The sequence below is a fragment of the Eurytemora carolleeae genome, unplaced genomic scaffold (assembly GCF_000591075.1).
Source record: "Eurytemora carolleeae unplaced genomic scaffold, Eaff_2.0 scaffold147, whole genome shotgun sequence".
In the NCBI taxonomy this organism is placed as follows: domain Eukaryota; kingdom Metazoa; phylum Arthropoda; class Copepoda; order Calanoida; family Temoridae; genus Eurytemora; species Eurytemora carolleeae.
Window position 1 is genome coordinate 293,750 of NW_019396103.1, and position 23,222 is coordinate 316,971.

The 23,222-nt window shown below is 30.2% G+C and overlaps 1 protein-coding gene across 1 annotated transcript in view; it reads right to left on the reverse strand.

Annotated features, from left to right (window-relative positions):
• LOC111695015 (golgin IMH1) overlaps positions 1-16,297 on the reverse strand; it is a 32,343-nt gene extending 16,046 nt beyond the window's left edge. The window contains exons 1-11 of the mRNA XM_023464144.1: positions 16,208-16,297; positions 15,918-15,986; positions 15,425-15,484; positions 12,196-12,272; positions 10,361-10,414; positions 8,215-8,284; positions 5,779-5,840; positions 4,962-5,049; positions 4,290-4,360; positions 3,993-4,066; positions 3,019-3,113 (exon numbers count right to left, since the gene is read on the reverse strand). Coding sequence (XP_023319912.1) covers positions 3,019-3,113; positions 3,993-4,066; positions 4,290-4,360; positions 4,962-5,049; positions 5,779-5,840; positions 8,215-8,284; positions 10,361-10,414; positions 12,196-12,272; positions 15,425-15,484; positions 15,918-15,986; positions 16,208-16,243 — 756 coding nt within the window. The 5' untranslated portion in view covers positions 16,244-16,297. The remainder of the gene's footprint in view (positions 1-3,018; positions 3,114-3,992; positions 4,067-4,289; positions 4,361-4,961; positions 5,050-5,778; positions 5,841-8,214; positions 8,285-10,360; positions 10,415-12,195; positions 12,273-15,424; positions 15,485-15,917; positions 15,987-16,207) is intronic.
• Positions 16,298-23,222: the final 6,925 nt, after the last annotated feature.

Genomic DNA, 23,222 nt, shown 5'->3' on the forward strand with positions numbered 1-23,222 from the left:
TCCCTCCCCTGTTTGTTAGAATTGTATTTTATTTGAATAATTTTCATTTCCAGTTTTATATAGTATATTTGCATTATGAATTTGTATTGTATTTTTGGACTATAATTGTATAATTTAAATACACATTCATAAAGATAGAAATTTGTTCTATAGACTTGTATTATAAACTTGCATTATCGGTCAGTTTAATATTTATCTCTACTTTATTCTCAAATATAAGGAGTTGAAAATAGTCTCTGGTTACGGACGGTTAGAGATACCATTGCTCGGTATATAGTATAGAGTTCTATAGCTTTGTGCGTCGATAAATACATGCTTAAGAATAGAGAGAGAGGTGTATCTGGATGGATACATACTTAAGAAAATACAGAGAGAGTTGTATCTGGATTGATACAAACTTAAGAATAGAGAGAGAGTTGTATCTGGATTGATACATACTTAAGAATACTGCGAGAGTTGTATCTGGATTGATACATACTTATGAATACAGAGAGAGTTGTATCTGGGTTGATACATACTTATGAATACAGAGAGAGTTGTTTCTGGATTGATACAAACTTAAGAATAGAGAGGGAGTTGTATCTGAATTGATACATACTTAAGAATACTGCGAGAGTTGTATCTGGATTGATACATACTTAAGAATACTGCGAGAGTTGTATCTGGATTGATACATACTTATGAATACAGAGAGAGTTGTATCTGGATTGATACAAACTTAAGAATAGAGAGAGAGTTGTATCTGAATTGATACATACTTAAGAATACTGTGAGAGTTGTATCTGGATTGATACATACTTAAGAATACAGAATTGTATCTGGATTGATACATACTTAAGAATACAGAGAGTTGTATATGGATTGATACATTCTTAAAGAACTATTGAAGTAAGGCATTTGTTACATGTTTAGTAAGGTTAACAGCATAGTAGAATGGTAATAGTGCATTGCAGCGTAATACTATAATGTACAATTTTATACAGATTACAATAAAGTTTGTGGAATTTAAATCCACAGAACTCTAATGTTTAGAACAAAAGTATTAAATAATTAAATAACATTTTTACTACAAATTAGTTTTTAGAATAATTTTGTAGGGTTCTAATAAGGGACTGCAAAGCAGAATAATATTGCAAAAGTGTTTTTTTGTAAATTATATTGTTAAAATGTATTTCAAAATTATATTGCATAATTATAATATTGCAACGTTATTTTGTGGAATCTTTTAGCAGAACTTATTTCAGAATTGTTTATTCAGCTGCAGTGTAGAATAGTTTTATTATTGCAGAAACGCAAATTAACGTTTGCTGACAAGAGTTAGACTTGTAGACATTTTTAATCAAAGGATTTTATATATAAATATATATAAATGGATAATATATATACAGAGAATATATGTATCTAGCTTAGATTTAACTTTCCTTTCCTATTCAACAAAATGTTCCAGGAATTTGAATAAGGAGGAAAATACTGTAACCACCACCTACAGAAGCCGCCTAAAATGATCAGATTTCAGAAAGAGAAATTCCAGGCCCATGCAGAATCAAATTCACAACTTCCGGCGAATAGAATAAGGATCAGTTGTAAATCAGGAGAGGATGAAAAAATTCTCCCGACTCCCCATGGTGTCATGACGGACAATCTAATTCCTGAGAAGCAGTCAATCTCAAGGGCGAAACTTGGTTAAAGAAAGATCTGCACAGGAAACCCGAGCCTGTGTATATAGACGGCTTTCAAGCCCAGAATACAAGAAGATCTTAGGAAACCCAAACCTGCGACTCTGGATGGAGAAGAGTACAGGAAACCCATTACTGAGCTCACAGGAAACCTAACATGTGACTCTGGATGGAGAAGAGTACAGGAAACCCATTACTGAGCTCAAAGGAAACCCAACCTGTGACTCTGGATGGAGAAGAGTACAGGAAACCCATTACTAAGCTCACAGGAAACCTAACATGTGACTCTGGATGGAGAAGAGTATAGGAAACCTATCACTGAGCACACAGGAAACCCATCCTGTGACTCTGAATGAAGAATATCCAGGAAACCCAACCTGTGGAGCTAAGGAAACTGTAGTAGCAGTATATATCTACATCCATTTATTTCTTTGTTTCTCTTATTTGTTTCACTTTAAATAGAAATGTTCAACTATTTTGTTCTTTTATTGGTGCGAGACTTGATGAATACTAGAATATTGATATCCCCCTTTGGGTGATTCCTTTCTTCTTTAACAATACGCAAACAGAAGTTGATGGTGGGGGGGGGGAGTATAAATAAGAAGGAACTATAAAGTTCATATTATACGCTTAGTAGGATTCTAAGGACAGGTATTAAAGGGTTTTCCAACAACCCCACAGACAGAAGTCCTTGTTCATGAAACCAGAATGATCTGATACTTTTTGTCAAAACAATCATTTTCTGGCAGAAAACAAAACTATTTGTTGTAAAGGAGCTGATTACTCACCATCAACTATATATTTTCAAATCCTTATATCTTTGCAACCTAATGACGTATACTTTGAAATTCAAGAGTATAAATTATAAATGATATAAAAGTGAAAGTTTTAAATATCAAAGGTTGCCACCATTAGGTGACAAAGATATAGGGATTTGTTTTGAACAAATAAAAAAATTTTACCGGTCTAAACAAATTAAGGTTACAGAAATGCTTGGTTCTTGGCAGAAATAATGTAACTTTATTTTGAAAAATATGGTACAATGTTTATTCTTTTTAAATAAGTAAATAATTTCATGAATATATAGAGTTAAATGAGCACATATATCCAGGCCGCTAAGAAAAGTTGCATCAAGACTGGATCGACATAAAGTTTGTGCAACCCTCTGGCCTTTGATTTTACCTCATCACTAACTAACGTATATTTTTATTCAGCCTTTTTAAGAACTGAAAAGCTTTAAATTTGAAGAAAATGGAAAGGTTAAAGAGAAGGGATATTAATGATAAAATTGTAATATATCAGACCCAACTATGATGTTTTATAGATTTAATATAATCGATACCTTCTTGATATCCTTTAGCTCTGCTTCAGCTGCATCTAGTTTCTGGCAGAGATCATTCCTCTGGTTCTCATACCTCTCCCAGGCACTCACATTATCTACAGCACAGTACAGTTGGATAAAACTTCAAAGTTTCCTTTTTGGGGTCTTAACATTTGTGTAGATTTTGACTTTTAGAGATTCGAAAAAAATTGAGAATATAAACAAACTGAATAAAATAATATTTCATAACAAAAATATTGATATTTACAAAACTGCCTAACCCCATTCGTGAAACCCGGGGTTTAAAACTAGTTTTCAGAACAATACCCTGTCTTAAGTTTTGGGCTCAGAGTACACTGGTGCAGATATATAGAAAATGAACGTAAAGCTGAATATGCATGTGATTATTATGTATGCAATTTTAATAATAAAACTCATAATGAAGTGGTAAAGATAACAATGTGTTAATGATAAAGATGATGATAATAATGATGATAATGATGATAATGATGATAATGGTAATATAATGATGATGATGATGATAATGATGATAATGATGATAATGATGATAATGATGATAATGATGATAATGATGATAATGATGATAATATGATAATGATGATAATGATGATAATGATGATAATGATAAAAATGATGATAAGGATAATATAATGATGATAATGATGATAATGATGATAATGATGATAATGATGATAATGATGATAATGATGATAATGATGATAATGATGATAATATGATAATGATGATAATGATGATAATGATGATAATGATAAAAATGATGATAAGGATAATATAATGATGATAATGATGATAATGATGATAATGATGATAATGATGATAATGATGATAATGATGATAATGATGATAATGATGATAATGATGATGAAATGATGATAATGATGAAATGATGATAATGATGAAATGATAATAATGATGAAATGATGATAATGATGATAATGATGACCCAAAAGTACCTCTAAGTCTGTTAAGCCTGTCTAGAGCTAAATTGTTAGTTTCATCCCAAATAGTCTTCATGTTTCCCACTTCTCTATGTTATTTATTAAATTTATCTATTTTACTTTAAATAAAATCCCCCCCGTTCTCCCCCCAAATTGAGAATATGTTTACCATCAAACAAAATTAAAAAAGGAAATTCAGTTATTTTAAAAAATAATAAATTTTTAAGAGCAACCTTAATTTTTTCTTTCATGCTTTGTTTTCTTGCTTAACATTATTTGAAAACCAAATTATATAAAATTCATAATAATATCCTTGCTAGAAATGCCGGGCTCTTTGGGTCATCCTTTAGTTTGGTTCCTTTAGTTATCAGATCATTGATAACCTAGAAATATCCCATTATTGATCACCTAGAAATATTAGATCATTGATCACCTAGGAATATCAGATCATTCATGACCTAGAAATGTCGGATCATTGAATACCTATAGAAATAACAGATCATTGGTCACCTAGAAATGTGAGATCATTGAATACGTAGGAATATCAGATCATTGATCACCAAGAAATATCAAATCATTGATCATCCTAGACATATTAAATTATTGATCATCAAGAAATATGAGATCATTTATCACCTAGATATATAAGATCATTAATCACCCAGAAATATCAATCATTGCATATCCAGAAATATCAGATCATTGATATATGATAACCCAGATAAGACAATTGATCACCTAGAAATGCCAGATCATAAATCACCTATAAATTTCAGGTAATTGATTACCCAGAAATAACAGATCATTGATTACATAAAAATATTAGATCATTGATCACTTTTAAATATTTTAAGCTTTTCTTTTCACTTTATTATGAAATAAAAAATGAAAAATGTAAAATATTTGGTGAGGTTGGCATTTGGAAATTTGTAACATTTGTACATTTATTCATGGTTATATGTCTTAAAATCTATTCATGCAAACCTTTCTCTTTTTATCAAGTTGATCCAAAACCTTTTCTTGTCTTTCTATCAGATCTTCAGTTTCTCCAGCACTGTTACTGTTTATATCCCTAGGTGCAGACAACGTTAATTATAATATCTCATGCTTTGGAAATGAATTAAAATATGAAAATACTGAATACTAGAAGATTTATATAGATGGGTAGGTAGGTAGTAAGTTGGCAGGTAGGTATTTAGGTAGGTAGGTAATGAGTAAGTAAGGTTAATAGGTAGGAAATCTGGGAGGTAGGTAAACAGGTAGGTAGGCAGGAATATAGGTAAGATGTAGGTATAGGTAAGCGGGTAGATAGATAGGCAAGTAGGTAGGCAGGGAGGTTGGTAGGCAGGGAGGGAGGTAGGTAGAGGGGAAGGTTGAAAGGCAAATACACATGAAAGAGTTTGTGTAATCTAAATTCTCAATAAGTTCATTATAAAAATTGGAATTTAAAATTGAAGGTTTTGAAAGTAATATTAATATTGAAACAGAATTAATGAATAGGTGCTATTGAACAGTACAGTTAAATTTATTATAGAGAAGAAAATGCAAAAAAAGATGAATTTTTCTTTTTTCATCAAACTAATTTTAGCAAATAAAAATTTGAAGTTTTACATAAATCCATTTTTCTCCAGATTAGGATTGGAAATGCCAATCGAGAATTGGGGGGAAGGATACTAGAATGTGTTTTAAATTGACAAAAAAAAGAAGAGGGGAGGGCTGGGTACTTCAGCCAAAAACGATAAAGCAAATCATGAAAATCTGCAAGCTTAGAAGTTTAAAATTGAAAGGATTTAGAACTGACCTGGTTGCAAGGACTTTTTTTTCAACCAGCCAATCCATATGAGGGGATAACTCATCCGTAAACTAAAAGTAGATTATTTGGGAACGTTTTTGTCCAACTTTTATACTATTTTTAAATATTTCATGGTTAGAAATTTGCTTCATTAAAATATGATTTGTAAACTTTTTTCTCTACCATCCACTCCATATGGTGGGATAATTAATTCGTTAACTAAAAATAGATTATTTGGGAATGTTTTTGTACAATTTTTATACTATTTTTAAATATTTCATGGTTAGAAATTTGCTTCATTAAAATATAATTTGTAAACTTTTTTCTCAATCTTCCACTCCATATGGTGGGATAATTAATTCGTTAACTAAAAATAGATTTAGTTTTTTGAACTGGTTTTGTCCAATTTTTGGCATTATTGTTTAACTTTGTCTGGAACTGTTTTTATTCTACATTTTTATTTGTACGTGGAAATACATTGTGTTTTTGCCACAAACTCTGATTTTCTTTTCCCAATACCTTTGCAACCCTATTTCAAAGACCTTAGATATTTCAAACTATTAATTTTGTTACATCAAATAATCTCAGTTTGAAACATTTTAGGTTTACACCATCAGGTTGCAAAGATATAGGGATTAGCAAATTTGAGTTTGTGGCAAAGCCTCAATTCCATTACTAGAGTAAAATTGTAATCTAATCTTGAAACTGAAATTGAATGTAATGTTTAAAGAATACTCAATTCTTGACTGCAAAATATTTTTCTGAAATATTCAATTTGATCAAATTTTAAACTCTGCTCAGTTTAGGTTAAATATTGTAGTTTACGTACTTTACTAAATGGAATATGTCGAAACTTTCTATCAATATTTATTCTATTTCTCTGATTTAGAAATTCTCCTTTCAAATTGACATGGATAAATTTGTTCTTCTAGTATAGTTACACTGTCCCAAACTCAAATATTCTATAGTCATTATCATTCTCATTATCGTTTTACAATTTGTAAATAAGTACGCTGAATTATGTTTATTTTATATATTTTTTGAAATTTCACACTTTTTTGATTGTTTTTCGTTGTTTGTTTGTTTACTTTTCTAAACTTGAATCAATTTGGAAAAAATACAAAGAAATTTTCTAGATATAAAAAATATAGCAGTATTAAAGGATTCCATCGTGTTTTGCGTTCACAATTTGTTGCGTTCTTCTTTTATGTTATTTCTTAAACTTTCTTTTAACAGTAATTAATTTTGCTTCGTATACAAAATAAACAAGTAAGATTTTCCAAGGCCACACAAATTTTCTTGGTTTTAACCGTTTACAGTGGCAAACTTTATATTATAAGGTTTGGAAATGTAGAATATGTCAATTTGCGTCAAGTAATACATCAGCTGCGATGAGTTCATACTGTACGCAGCGTACACCGCGTTTAACAGGAATTCAAGTGGTTTTCAAGAGATTCAAACACTGAGCTCTTTTTATGAATGCTCACTTTGTTTCAAATATGAAAAGAACTCCCCGCTCCACCTCTGTACACATCTGCTGAACCCCTGGAGGTAAAATATTTAATCTGAAATAAACCCAACCTTCTCCGATATTGATAGAGAACAGATGTGAAGGATATTAAACCAGCGCTTTAAACTTTATATTTAGAGAGAAGATATAAAATATAAATATAATATAAATAATGTTTTTCTGCTTAAGGAACTTATTGCTCGCCTAAACTCTGATTCAATAATTCTATATTCATATTCATATTTTTATTCAACTACAAAGCACGAGATAATACAAATAAAAAAATTTTGATTCATCTAGGTCGTCCTCACATTTTCTAAGCTGGTTTTTTCTCCTTCTCTTCTTGCTTCTGTTGTTTGAGCTCTGATATCTCCTTGCTCAGTATAACCACAATTTCAACTAAATGGTTTAGAATTGTACTAAAACTAGATTTTTCAGGTTGTATATCAGTCTCAGAACCAATTCCTAGATCGGACAGGTTTTTGAGAATAGAATCTAGGTTCAATTTCTATTTCTGGGTGATTTTCTGACTTGTTATTTTCCTTGGAGTTAGTAGCCCTTGGAGGTTTTTCATGGTTTGCATTTTTCCTACCAGCCATTTTATACACCCTGTATAACTTGTTGACTGAACTATCTATACATGAACTTATAGATAATTAGTGCCAGATGACCGAGCGCACACACACACACTCACGTCTTGTCACGGTGAAGGGTAAGAACTAACTTCACAACCTTCTATATGATTTAAACTCACACACTGTTTGTGGAATACCTAACGTTGTGCTAAACCTATCGAAATAAACAGGTTTTTAAATTCGATATTAAGAACGACTTGTAAGGGCTCTTTATAAAGTGCATAAAGGGGTTATTTCACTATTTCTAAAAGTTTGTCGAATGGACTCTGATAAAATACGTGTAAAGTCCCTTTAATTAACCTGATAGGCTTTCCAGAGAGAATCCACAACCAACTTGGTCTCACTAACTTTAGGAATCAGTCTTCCATACCTACAGATAAATCATTTAAAGGAATTTTTTCAAAGGAATTGAGTCTTTGGTACAAACTCTGGATTTAAAATCCCTATATCTTTGGAACCCAATGTCGTACATCTTTGTACATCTTTGATATTTCAAACTTACATCATTTGATCTAACAGAATTCATATTTTGAAATATCTAAGGTCTACAATATTGGAATTCAAAGATATACGGTATAGAAAAGCAGAGTTTGTTGCAAAGACTCAATATCTTTTAGGTAATTTGGGAGCTACTAGCTATTGGTCAGTTTTATTTCTGTAGAGGTAGTGTGGAACAATTTATTATTCTGATTCACATGGAAACCAACAAAAATCTTTGCCCATTGATCAAGAAAGTTTTGCTTTAAAGGGAGAGACATTGTAGTTGAGCTGAGTGTGCAATACTGTAGAGAAATTGTTAGGATTAATTTGAGACTTATGAAATGTTTTTACGGTGTATCATTCATTCAAAATTGACAATGGACGGATTTTAAAGATTGTATTGTGCTCTTGCGGAACAATTGCCGTAAAAATTACTGGTATCTAAAAATGAATCTAACATTTTTCTCTACAATATTGCACTCTCAGCTCAACTGCCATGTTGAGGCGGTCTCTTCCTGTAACTAATATATCATATTTCTAAAATTGCATCGTAAAAAATCTAGATATCTGTGATTTGTGAAACCTTTAAAGTTCTAGTTTTAATACTCTGATAAATTGGTATGATTGGAAGATTTGGGTTCATGAAAGGAAAAGAATTTTTAAAGTTCATTCAATAAACTTAGACATAAGAGGTCGTTCATACATGGAAATGTACATACAACTTACATATTAATTGCGTCTAAACTTAATAAAAATATTTTTTTTATTGAAGTAGATTTTGTTTATGAAAATAAGGTTTTAAGAGAAGATAGAACTATTTTTTTGTATAAGGAGTTTGACTGAAAAATCATATCTGCATAAACTCGAGCAACCTTTGATAATTTTCACAGATTTTGGGAGAGCAGACCTATCGAGAGAAGTGATAGAAACCCAATTTTTGCAACAAAATCTATTTTTCTAATCCCTATAACTTTGCAACCTTATGGTGTGAACCTTGGGTATTTTAAAATTAGATTATTAAACTTATCAAAGGTCCACGACATCATGGGTCGCAAAGATGTTTGTGCTGATATCTCAGCTCCTTTATCTTACTTTGTGTTTAAAAACAAACTTTTGATAGCTAGTGATCCTGTTACTTGTACTTATTTTGATAGCTAGTGATCCTGTTACTTGTACTTATTTTGATAGCTAGTGATCGTGTTACTTGTACTTATTTTGATAGCTAGTGATCGTTACTTGTACTTATTTTTAGGTAAAATTGATTAAATATAAACATAGAAAAAACTGAATTTATTTTCAACATTTAGAATTGAATTATCATAATGTATCTACTTTCATGTATAAATATATAAAAGAAAAACTTCCTTCGTCTTTTAATGGAATGTTTGCTCCATTTGTAGAACCTAATAGGACACAAAGTTTTAAATTGGAATTAATAAGAAACAAATATCTTAAACCTTTTCCAAAAATATTTCTCACGAGAATTTGGAATAGTGTTCCAATGAATATTAAATGTTTTATCAGTACTTAGTTTCAAAACGAATATGAAAAAGTATCTGGCTTCTAAATATAAGGAATTTAAATGTAAAAACAGGAACTGCTATACTCATGTAATTTGAAAATCTTGTAAACCACTCTGTAACATATTATCTACAAAAATTGGATTTTTTAGTGCTGGGGTTTCTCCTTCTCTTCCCTTTTTCCCTTTGCTATTCAAACATCCTTCTTTTTTTTCCTTTTTTTAAAAATTACTTTGTGAATTGTGTAATGTATTCGTTATTTGTTAATTTAAAAGAATAAAATGTATCTATAAAACTTTGGAGAACCAGAAATGGTTAGGCTGTAGCCCTGGCTAATAATTGTTTAGTAAAATAATTATAAAATGTAAAATGTATTTATTATAATGTTAGCCGAAATATATATCTACCTATCTATCTATGATAAATATAAACGAGATAAGTCTAACCTTTCTAGAAGTTCTGTGAGCTTCTTATCCTCATCTCCTTTAGCTTTCTGATCTCTAAACACAAAACAATACAACCCTTCCCCTATCCATCCTGGTTTAAAGAGATATTTAATACCCAAAGGAATTGAGCCTTTGTAACAAACTCTGATTTGCTAATACCTATATTTTTTCCACCTGATGATGGTGGAAACCTTTGATATTTCAAACTTAGATTTTTTCATCTAACAGAATTCATAGTTTGAAATATCTAAGGTCTACAGCATTGGGTTACAAAGAGATTAGAAAATCTTATTTTGTGACAAATACTCAATTCCTTTGACATCAGTAATATTATTTAAAGTAAAGTAAACTTATTCAGATCAAGAAGTTACTGAAGTTCTACTAACACGACATAAACCGCATGGGAACTTTCTAATGGAATAAATGGGTTAAATTCACTATCTTAGGATAGTTTGAAGATTAACCGATCTCTTCTACGTTAGATCCTAAAATTTAAAAGTTTCCAGCTCAGAAACCTGGGATGCGTTAATCAAAAAATGTTTATAGATTTTTGGTCTCAAGTCACAGATCACTGGTTTGAGTTTTATACACCAGCAAATATCTTTATCGATATTTTTCCTCATTTCAGAGGTTGGGCCTTTTCTATTGTTAATTCATTCAAAAAGCTTTAATCCGTATCGCTGCGGTCTCTCAAATAAAGCTTTAATCCGTATCGCCGCGGTCTCTCAAATAAAGTTACTTCCTTTAGGATATCTCTAAAAGTGTTGAAAAGAAGTAGCTACAAAAGATTATTCTCTTTCCAAATGTGAAATCACTAAAATACGAATCAGCTGTTTATAAGAATTAGAGATGATTAATCGCTTCAAATCAATAGTTCGCTGTAAATATCTAGTTTGGGCATTGTGGATAACTGCTTTCTCATACAAATGATCCAATCTCTGAAATCTTTGAAGGAATTTAAATAATCTAAATGTAAAATCTAAATGAATAAGCTAAATGGTCAAACTAAATGAATAAATACATGGAAAAACTAAATGGGTAACCTAAATAAATAAACTAAATGAATAAACTAAATGAATAAATTAAATGAATAAACTACATGAATAAACTAAATGAATAAACTAAAAGAATAAATAAATGGATAAACTAAATGAATAATCTAAATGAATAAACTAAATTAATAAACTTAATGGATAAACAAAATGAATAAACTAAATGAACAAATAAATGGATAACCTTAATGGGCAAACTAAATGAATGAACTAAATGGATAAACTAAATAAATAAACTAAATAATTAAACTAATAGATAAACTAAATAAATAAACTAAATAATTAAACTAATAGATAAACTAAATAAATAAACTAAATAAATAAACTAAATAATTAAACTAATAAATAAACTAAATTAATAAATTAAAAGGACAAACTAGAGGAATAAACTAGAAGAATAAACTAGAAGAATAAACTAAATTAATAAACTAAAAGGACAAACTAGAAGAATAAACTAGAAGAATAAACTAAATGAATAAACTAAAAGGAAAAACTATAAGAATAAACTAGAAGAATAAACTAAATAAATAAACTGAAAGGAAAAACTATAACAATAAAATAGAAGAATAAACTAAATGAATAAACTAAAAGGAAAAACTATAAGAATAAACTAGAAGAATAAACTAAATGAATAAACTAAAAGGACAAACTAAAAGAATAAACTAAATGAATAAACTAAAAGGACAAACTAGAAGAATAAACTAAATGAATAAACTAAAAGGACAAAATAGAGGAATAACTAGAGGAATAAACTCTACGACTGAATAGTTGATAAAATATTACTTGTCTCCCATGAGGGTCTCCTTGGTGCTCTCCAACCAGTCTTTCACCTCACTCTGCTCAAGGTTCTTAGCCAGGCCCTGTACAGAGTAAATTAAGTGCATAACATACAGTGTAGTACATGTTTTAGAACAGGATAAACCTAGATGCTTATTGAATTATTCTTAAAATTATGGCTGCAACATCCATACTTGATTATTGATTATGATGTTTAAAGGAAGATAGAAATGAATGTTTGTTTATCAGAATTTATAAAGTAAAAATATTGCAAGAATTTTATAAAAAAAAAAGGTTTGCTCACATTATTTTTTATGTGGAGTATGACTATCTGAAGGTTTTGTATCATGTAACATATAGATAGTAATATGTTCAGTATGCAGTTTAAATTTTTAACTGTATTTATAACATTTTAAATACATCTATGTTATGAACACTGTGTCTGATATTAGCCCTATTTCTTCTAAGGAACTGTATGCCATATTGAAATGTGCACAGTGTAAGGCAAATGTACAATGTACATGTAAATAATATGATTTTGAAATTCAGTTAATCCTATTTCTGTTCCCTTCGCAGGAATAGGGTTAATATCATACAATGCATTATATACCATACAGTTATATAATTGTGGGTATTCATATATTCCAATATTATAGACAGCACTGTCAACTAGACAGAAGGAAATTTATACGACATTATTGATCTGACTTCTTCACCTCGTAAGAAAAGAAAATTTATCCTAGCTGAAAACTTTAGAATGGTGGACATCGAGATCAATGCTTGATCTCCTTGTTTTACTAATCCCGAGATTAAGTTAATACGCATTTGATATCAAAGAAAGAAGTTTAAAATTAAACCAATCAGCGTGTCATGTTAAGATGCGCCCTTTAACTTTTAAAAAACCGTTTTTTTGCGCATTTCTAGTGTTGATGATGTCTTATCAATTGAACTAAAGATCGATTGAACGAACGTAAGTTTTGGATTAATGTTTAATTAGACTAACGTTCAAAATGTCTATAGTCCTTAAATGTGATAAAATATATTTTTAATAAGTTCATATTAACATGATTAAATTTATATTTGTTTAAATGCTCTAAATGCCCGCTTGTGAACTTTAGTTCAATCGGATATATTCCAATCGATTCAGCATAGTATCTGTAATTGTTATCAAAAGTGTGTCAATTGGATACTCAGATTAAGTAATCGGGATTAGGGATATCTAATGGATGCTCAGATTAAGTAATCGGGATTAGGGATATCTCATGGATACTCAGATTAAGTAATCGGGATTAGGGATATCTCATTCTAAAGTTTTCAGCTCCGGTGACATACTATAGAAACTCAAAACATTTTGGTTATTCTCAACGGCGCTTCATTAGGAGGATTTCTCTAGGAAAACATATAATATTCAATATTTACTTCTACTGAGACTACAGTGAGTTTGATGCAAGAGTGTATAACGTATCCATGAATTAGTTGCTTGATTGAGACGCAAATGAGAAATGTCGATTAAAGTATAAAATTTATCCAATTAAGGTTTCCCTAGCTGTTAGCATAAGATCCGTTAATCTTCATTATTTCAGGATAAGACTGTGAGATACAAACACAGTACAATAATAGATATATTTATCTGATGATTTAATTTTCATTTCTAGAAGGTGTCGTTCAAAGCTTTATTTTGATGTAAAATTATTTAGAAAATTCTTTTCTTAATCTTTATCAATCTAAAATTGTCCTATTCACCATTTAAAACCAGATATCTGAAGTTTAATGTGTACACTCCGTAAATTTAAAATCCTAATGATCTTCAACGGAGCGTTTTAAGAGATGAATACTATTATTTTTGAAACTTATTTTCTAAATTAATCATAATTTCCAACATATTTCAAATTATTCTCAAATAATAATTTTTGCAATTGGTTTTTAGTACAATAAGTTTTCTCGATCAGCAATACAGGTTTTAATTTGAAATAAGATTTTCGAATATTTGATATAAAATTACAAAAATGTAAGATGTAAGCACAGTGGAGTGCATGAACGTTAAAAAAATCCCCATGTGCTGGAAGTTAAAAACCCTTACCACTGTTTCCTTTGGAGTCATCCTGTACAATGTACGCTTTCACAAATTGTACAGGACTTAAGTGAAGCATGCATTTCTGTTTATTTATTTTTTCTTAATTTTGACAACATGGGAATTTGTTGAAATGTACACACGGTTTCTTAAACATATAGTTTAGTATTTACGAAACAATGTCTGGTTTTAAACATTAACTGTGGATTTCTAATTCTTTTTCAACCAAATCATGGAGCAGAAGATAAAATTCCTCTTGAACATATAGAAACAGTTAAAGTTGAAACCAACTTTTCAAAAAAGAATGGAATATTTGTCTTCTATTCCTTTAGTCTTAAAAAAAATATAAATTCATACACCATCATAAATCTTCATTGTGGAAAAATGAAAGAATTCTAAAAAATAAATCGATTTTACTGACTGCATGAGCTTCAAATATTTTAGTTGTAAAGTAAATACAACCACCTTCCATTAAAAACCCGCTAACACGAATATCTTTCCAAACACTGGTTTTTACTTATAATTTCATTATTTTGTTTTGTTTTACACAAAAAAAGAAAAATTTGAGGAGTTAAAAAAACTAGTAAAAATCTCTTTTATTAGAAAAATTGTATCTTCAAAAAAAAATTACTACTGGTGCTTTATACCGAAAATTCCCCATAGATTCAACCCTTACTTTAACCAAATAAATTATTCATAAAATGTGTTTTCATATTTTTGTATATGACCCTATGGTACTGTTGGTTGTACACTGGTTGCACTGTGTGGTGTGTAGTGTACACCATTACATTATATCTAATGTCTGAAAACATTGTGTTCTCCATTAAAGTTTAATAGTATTCAGCAACTACGGAAATTCTCTTTCTTATCTTTCCAGGACTCTATTAGGGTAGAAGGGTTCTCTCAAGAGAGAAGAAGTGAGGGGAGGGATGGATAGGGATGAAAGGAAGAAATGTGATGGAAGAAGTGAGGAGAGGGATGGATAGGGATGAAAGGAAGAAATGTGATAGAAGAAGTGATGGGAGGGATGGATAGGGATGAAAGGAAGAAATGTGAGGGAAGAAGTGATGGGAGGGATGGATAGGGATGAAAGGAAGAAATGTGAGGGAAGAAGTGAGGGTAGAGATGAATATGGATGAATGGAAGAAATGTGAGGTATCCTACCGTGAACACATCCTTGACTTTTGCAAATTCGTTGGAGGTGTAGATTTTATCCGCCATCACCTAAACAGTGAACAGTTGGAGGTGTAGATTTTATATGCCATCACCTAAACAATAAACAATTGGAGATGTAGATTTTATCCGCCATCACCTAAACAGTAAACAGTTGAAGGTGTAGATTTTATCCGCCATCACCTAAACAGTAAACAGTTGGAGGTGTAGATTTTATCCGCCATCACCTAAACAGTAAAGTTGAAGGTGTAGATTTTATCCGCCATCACCTAAACAGTAAACAGTTGGAGGTGTAGATTTTATCCGCCATCACCTAAACAGTAAACAGTTGGAGGTGTAGATTTTATCCGCCATCACCTAAACAGTAACACTAGGTTTAGATCTAGCTATCTATTTCAATCGGCGGTTATTGAAGTTGTGTGTCATATTTATTGTGCATAGTTCTTTTACTCATTAGGGCGTTTTTCTAAATGCATTTCCTAACCTCTCCAATTGATTTCTCAGTTTTATCCATAACTTCAACCATCTTCTGACTTCTTGAATCATAAACATCCTAGAATCATTAAAATATTTCAGAATTATAAACAATCATTTATCATTTATATTTCCCTAATCGTATATGTTTTTTCTTCGCAGTTGTCCCTTTTCGGGGTATTATGAATAAAATAACATCCAAATCAAAAATCGCGTATCTTCTATTTGCGGCTCAACTTTTTCGTGAAATTAGGAAATAATTTTAAATGATTTTTCCAAGTTAAAAAGAAAAATATCTACCTTTATAAAGGCGTAGTTTTCCTGCCAGAACGTCATGTTTAGGGGGTTTGTCTACTCTGAAACTATAGAAATATTTCAGAATGAAAGAAAATAAAAAAAACCCCGACCTTGATTGTTTAAATCCTCTAGAATTTAAGATGCTCAAATTTCAAGGGCACTTTTCCTCTCTCTTTTTTGTAATAATTTTATCTTGTTCTTTTAAATGTGAGTATTTAAAATTGCTATGTGTTTATTCGTATGTATTCAACCTCTACTTTTAGAGGTTTTTAAATATTTTCTCCTGAAACACTTAATTTTGTAAGTTTTTGCTATATTTCATAAATAAATAATTTTTTACTTTACTTTACTTTATTCGAAGAACCTCACAGTATTTCAATTTTTATTTATCTACAGATATATATTTTGCTTGTCTGTTTGTTTGTTTGTATTCAATAAACGTCATATTTTGTGTGGGACCTCACATGACCCCAGGGAAGGTTTATAAATGATCAAAATTTCAAAAATTTTTGCTTAAAAGTTTTTCATTTTTGTAAAATTTTTTAAATGCGCGAAAAAATCTTATTAAATCCACAAACTTTTTTGTTTTGCTTTAAACTGTATAAAGAGAAGATGCTCACAAGCCACAATTAAAAGTTGAAATAGAATTTGGGCGCCAAGAGCCCTAAAAGTCTAAAAGTCTAGTAAAATACAAATAGCTGAAAGATAAAAAAGATGCGAACATTTTCCTTACAAATATTCGTAAACTTTCATAAAATAAATTTAGAAAATTTTACTATTTATAAATATTCATATTTATATTTTTATATGATACTAGCTGCAGGGCCTATAACACAACCCCGACCACCCATGAGTGTCCACAAAAAATTTCAGCCCAATCGGTCCAGTCGTTTGGCCTGCTATGGACAACATATACATATATATACGAATGTATATTATATAGATATTCTTAAAATATATTTGCCCGATCGGTTTAGCCGTGTCGTTGTTTACTGAATAAAGACAAAACAAAGGTTTAATACTGAAATAGAAGAAGTTAACGACCTAACTTAATTGAATAAGAAGTTTGGAGAGATATATATTCTAATTAAGCCTGAGATTTATAAAAACAGAGGAATTCGGAGAGGAGGGTGAGGCGGGTGTCATAAATATGTTTATTCTAAATTCAAATTAAATGCTAAATATAATTTTGGAAGAAATCTGTTTAAGGAACTATTGTTAATTATGTATTAAGATTTTTTTACGAAACATTTTGATATACATTATACAATACATTCTAAAGTACATTGTTCGACACGTATGCCGCAATGTACAATACATTACATTTTATAAAACAAAATCAATACATTTTACATTAGATTTTACAATACATTATCAAATTATTATGCAATACATTTCAGGAAGCATTTACATCTGATATTGACTTCATTCCCAGGAACTGAAAACTTGCTTCCAACTTTTATGTTAAAATCATTTTATCATTGCAACCTGAAGACGTAGAACTTTGATATTTCAAAACATTAACTTAATTTAAATAGTCAAAGTTTGAAATATTATAAATCTACACGTCATTAAGTTCTGCAAATATATAGGAATTCTAAAATTACAGTTTTTATATAATAATTATAGATATATTTCACGTGGATTTAACGGTTCTGTCAATATTTCAGAAAATTGTGACTTTCTATAACACATGCATTTTTATAGCTTTTTATCTTAAATAACAGTCTCACAAAGTTAATATTAAAGCCGGAAATATGTAAATATTTTCAAAAGCGTTTTTCTCAATTGTTTCTGGTCGTGACTTGACAGAGTGTGTCTAGTAGAAATATCTTTATAGAAAGCAGTAGGGGGAGGGAAGAGGAGGGAAGGGGAGGGAAGGGGAGGGGAGGGGAGGGAAAGGGAGGGAATGGGAGGGATGGGGAGGGGGTATATGAAGGGATGGTAGGCCGAGGGGAGAGGGGAAGGGGGATGGAAGTGGATTAAAAACACCCAAAAACAAAATGTCCAATAACAAAACACCCAAAATTATATATCACCCAAAAACAAAAATGCCCAATGTTACATATCGCCCAAAAACAAAATACCCTAGATAACAAAACAACCAAATTTACAAAACGTCCAAAGCTACAAAATGTCCAAAATTACGAAACGTCCCAGGTTAAAAAAATAATCATAGTTGTAATTTTTAGGCTCATTTTATGTTTATGTTCATTTGAACTAACAGCCGAAGCGCTCTGCCCCCTAGCCTGTCGTAGCCGCAGTGCTTGGCCCAGAAATTGTCTGAACCTAATCTAACGCTGAAATAATGCATACATTTGAACTATTTTTGAGTTTAGTGGAACTATTTTTATGTTCATTCGAACAAGAAATTGTACTATTTTAGAGATAGGTTAGTTTAAGATAGTTGTGTTTCGATACAATGGAATCTGAGCTAAAGAAACATTTCATATATTTTTAAACATTTGCCTTTCTATAGATTGTGTAATTATATCTTTTGTAACTTAAATCTTGTGTACTTCATATCTTGTGTTACGTTAATTATATCATATGTAATAAAATGTTTTGTTATTATATATTTTGTAATTATTTTCTTTGTAATTATATCTTATGTTAGTCGTGGGTTAAATTCTTACTAACTAATTAATTGATAATTAAACATTTGATTATTTTGACATTTTTAGAAAATTTTGGATATTTTATCACTTTGGACATTTTGTATCTTTGGGCTTTTCGTAACTTTGGAAATCTTGGGTGTTCTGCTTTGGACCTTTTTTTGGGCGTTTTGTATCCACTGAAGTGCCAGGCGTTGCCTGTGGAAAAAAATAAATAAGAAATAAAAAAATTAAAAATTTGAAGAAGAAATCGAAAATGTCAGCCCATTCGGTCCAGCCGTTTGGCCGGCTATAGGGAACATAAAAGAATGTCTTGTTTTATGTCTTGTTATAGGTAGGGGCGGATGTGGAGGTAGGGACAAATAGAGCAGGGAGGGAGTGATTGGGGGAAAGGTGGGGAGGGTGCAATAATATTCTGTAACAGATTTAAACAAATATTCATATTTTAAAGGATTATCTTTTAAAGTTTTTGTACGCATCACTTAACTAGTTTTTGTACGCATCACTAAACTAGTTTTTGTACGCATCACTTAACTAGTTTTTGTACGCATCACTTAACTAGTTTTTGTACGCATAACTAAACTAGTTTTTGTACGCATAACTAAACTAGTTTTTAGACTATTTCAGTGTTAGTCTGAATTCTAAGCCCTAAACGTTTCTCTAACTTCTTTCAGTTTTTCAGTTTTAATGTATTTTTTTCAGTTTTGTGCAGAGTGGTGAAATATATACCCAAACTTGACAAATAAAGCAAGAAACAAAAACATTTTTCTTTTTTCTTTCTGTAGAAAAGTTGAGTAAATAGATAAACATCACAATACGCAAATCTACAGTATCTGTTATCTTCCCTAACAATGTATATCTCCAATATCTGTTCTATTCCCCAACAATGTATATCTCCAGTATCTGTTCTATTCCCTAACTATGTATATCTCCAGTATCTGTTCTATTCCCTAACTATGTATATCTCCAGTATCTGTTCTATTCCCCAACAATGTATATCTCCAGNTCTGTTTTCTACCTAACTATGCATATCTCCAGTATCTATTTTCCTACCTATCTATGCATATCTCCAGTATCTATTTTCCTACCTATCTATGCATATCTCCAGTACCTGTTTTCCTGCCTAACTATGCATATCTGCAGTATCTGTTTTCCTGCCTAACTATGCATATCTCCAGTATCTGTTTTTTTTACCTAATTATGCATATCTCCAGTACCTGTTTTCCTGCCTAACTATGCATATCTGCAGTATCTGTTTTCCTGCCTAACTATGCATATCTCCAGTATCTGTTTTCCTACCTAACTATGCATATCTCCAGTATCTGTGAAAAGAAAGTTTTGTTGAATAGTTGGAATATCTCAACGTTTAAAGCTGTAAATATCTATCTACTTATCTCTTTAACATTCAATACTTAACCCTGACTTTGACGGGAAACAGGGGGGTAAAGGGGGGGGGGGCTAAATAAAGAGGAATTTGTGATCAGGAATTTCAAGGTAAGGTCATGAAAATTAAAAACTGTATAAAGATCAAGTTATGTAGAAAAGTTTTATCTAACTTTTATCAAATACGAATAAATACTGGATGAAAACTGAAACAACATAGGCATGAATAAAGATTAGGGAAAAGAGAATAGAAAGAAAGTTTATAAATAAAGGTTTAGAAAAGTTTGAAGTATCTGCTGCGAAATTCTCTTGTCCTTCAGCAGATTGTTTCCTTTCTTTTATTTCAACAGTTTAGCAAAATTTATTCTGCCTAAAGGGGCAGTAGACGTAGGTGACATATTGGTATACCGTCACGTTCTACCGTCTTACAGGTCAAAATACAAACTGTACAATTTGCTTTAGCTCTACTTAAAAGATCGTCCGGTACTTCAAATGAAAATACTTAAATAACTCTCTACGCCAGTTATAACTGACTTTTTAATTGAAATATATTTAAAGCATCGTTGACAATATCCAGAAAGGAAATTAATTTTTGACACAAACTCAAATTTTCTAATCTCTATATTTTTTTCCACCGGATATGGTGTAAACTTTTGATATTTCAAACTTAGATTATTTGATCTAACAGAATTCATATATTGAAAGATCTAAGGCATTGGGCTGCAAAGGTATAGGAATAAAAAAATCAGAGTTTGTGGCAAAGACTCAATTCCTTCCCTATTTTTTTTAAAAACTAAATGCACTTTCTTTTATTTTTGTTTTGTTTGTTTGTTGCTCTATATAAAACTTGTTTTGTAAATTGGTCATCAATTTGATTAAGGTGTATATAGAGTTAGTAACTGGACACATTTTCTTTATTTTGAATACATGTTTTCTGCCCTTTAATTTGATGAAAAAACTATTCTTCGTTGCTTTGAACTCTTTCATCAGCATATTTATAGCAACTAGGAATTAAGGCAAAATTATACTAAACAGTTTTTTACGACTCCTTGGACAGTTGTGAAAAATCTAAATATTAGGTTTAAAAAAAAGATAAATTAGTGATGTACAATATTCATTACATGCTTTAAAGATACATTGTTTTACTAAATAAAAGGAATTGAATTCCCTTGTTTTATAATCCCTAGATATTTGATATTTTAATCTTTATTTACATTACAGTTTGAAATATCAAATGATCACTATAGGTTGCAAAGATTCAATGTTTAGAAAAGTAAAGTTTGTGGCAAGTGTTCGAAACGGAACGTTTTTGGCGGTTTTGATTGCCGTTGTGTATCGTGAGAAAATTCCTAGTTCAGATATTTGATATTTATTAAAGAAACATTTTTAAGATTTAAATTGCCCTTAAAATTTGGATTTTAAAAATGAAATTTTTAGAAATACACAGATTTGTTGATGAATTAGGATAAAATGAAAATCCCCGTAGAAGATTTATTGTGTAATATTTTGCTAAACAAGATGCATAAAATATCCTAAAAAGAATATTTTAAATGTTGGTGGGTTTCTGTTTTAAGTAAAAACAACTTTTTTCTTTTTTCCCTTTTTACTTAGCTCTGTACAGTGTTTAATGAATGTCTGTAGAATCTAAATTTTATACAAAGTAATGGTAGAAATTTATTTACATGTTTGTATATGTATAGTTAGGGGAAGGAAATTGAATTTTTTCAAAATTTAAGCACTGTGTGGCCAGTTTCTTCGTAGTTATGCTAGTATGCAACTTTACATATCAGGTATTTGATATCAACTGTCTAGACGGTGTATGTATAGTATAGTATCTAGTATTAAGATTGTAAAATATCAGGTATTTGATATCAACTGTCTAAACGGTGTATGTATAGTATAGTATCTAGTATTCAGATTGTAAAATATCTTGTAGTATTTCATACTAGCTGGAGGGCCCGGCGTTGTCCGTTGAAAAACTGATTAAAAATTTTAAAAAACTAAAAATTTGAAGAATAAAATTAAAAATTTGAATTTTTTTTATTACTTTTTAGTCTATAACACGGGAGCCACCCATGAGTGTTCACAAAAAAAATCAGCCCAAACGGTCCAGGCCGTTTGGCCGCCTATATGCATCATATGTATGAATGTCTTGTTTTATTCTTTAGATAGATTGTCAAATGTCTAGTATCTATCCCAGGAATACACAATACAACAAAGTTCAGTTAAAAATTGTTAGTAAATCTGAGCCAACTGCAACAATTTTAATAGTATTTCTCTAAAATTTAGATAACTTGATTTGTCCTTACGTAGCAAAAACGTTATCAAACGTAATGTGAAATATGAAAATGTCCTAAAAAATTAATTTTTGATTATCTCGATTCTATTAAAACTTTTTAGATAGGGTCGAAAACAATGAAAGCGTGATTTTAAATGTATAAAAAGTATATAGTAATTTTAAACATACATAGATAACGCAGATATATCTGTAGAAAATAAATCGCTACGAAAATAAATATAAAAAAAAACATATACAAAAGGTCAAGTATGTAATTCTTTATTTTTTGTTATACTTTATTAGTATTTAGTTTCGTATGTTTATCTAGTATCTGTATATCTTATATGTATTCTTAGTTTTTAGCAAGTATTCACTTTGTGTTTAGTATCTAGTTTCTATTATCTACTATCAAGTATTCACTTTGTGTTTAGTTTCTAGTTTCTATTATCTACTATCAAGTATTCACTTTGTGTTTAGTATCTAGTTTCTATTATCTACTATCAAGTATTCACTTTTTGTTTAGTATCTAGTTTCTATTATCTACTATCAAGTATTCACTTTGTGTTTAGTATCTAGTTTCTATTATCTACTATCAAGTATTCACTTTGTGTTTAGTTTCTAGTTTCTATTATCTACTATCAAGTATTTGTAGATATGTATTATGTATAGGAACATATACATATATTGTACATATCTACATAGTATCCACTATCCAGATCTATCATCTGTTCTAAAGTATCAA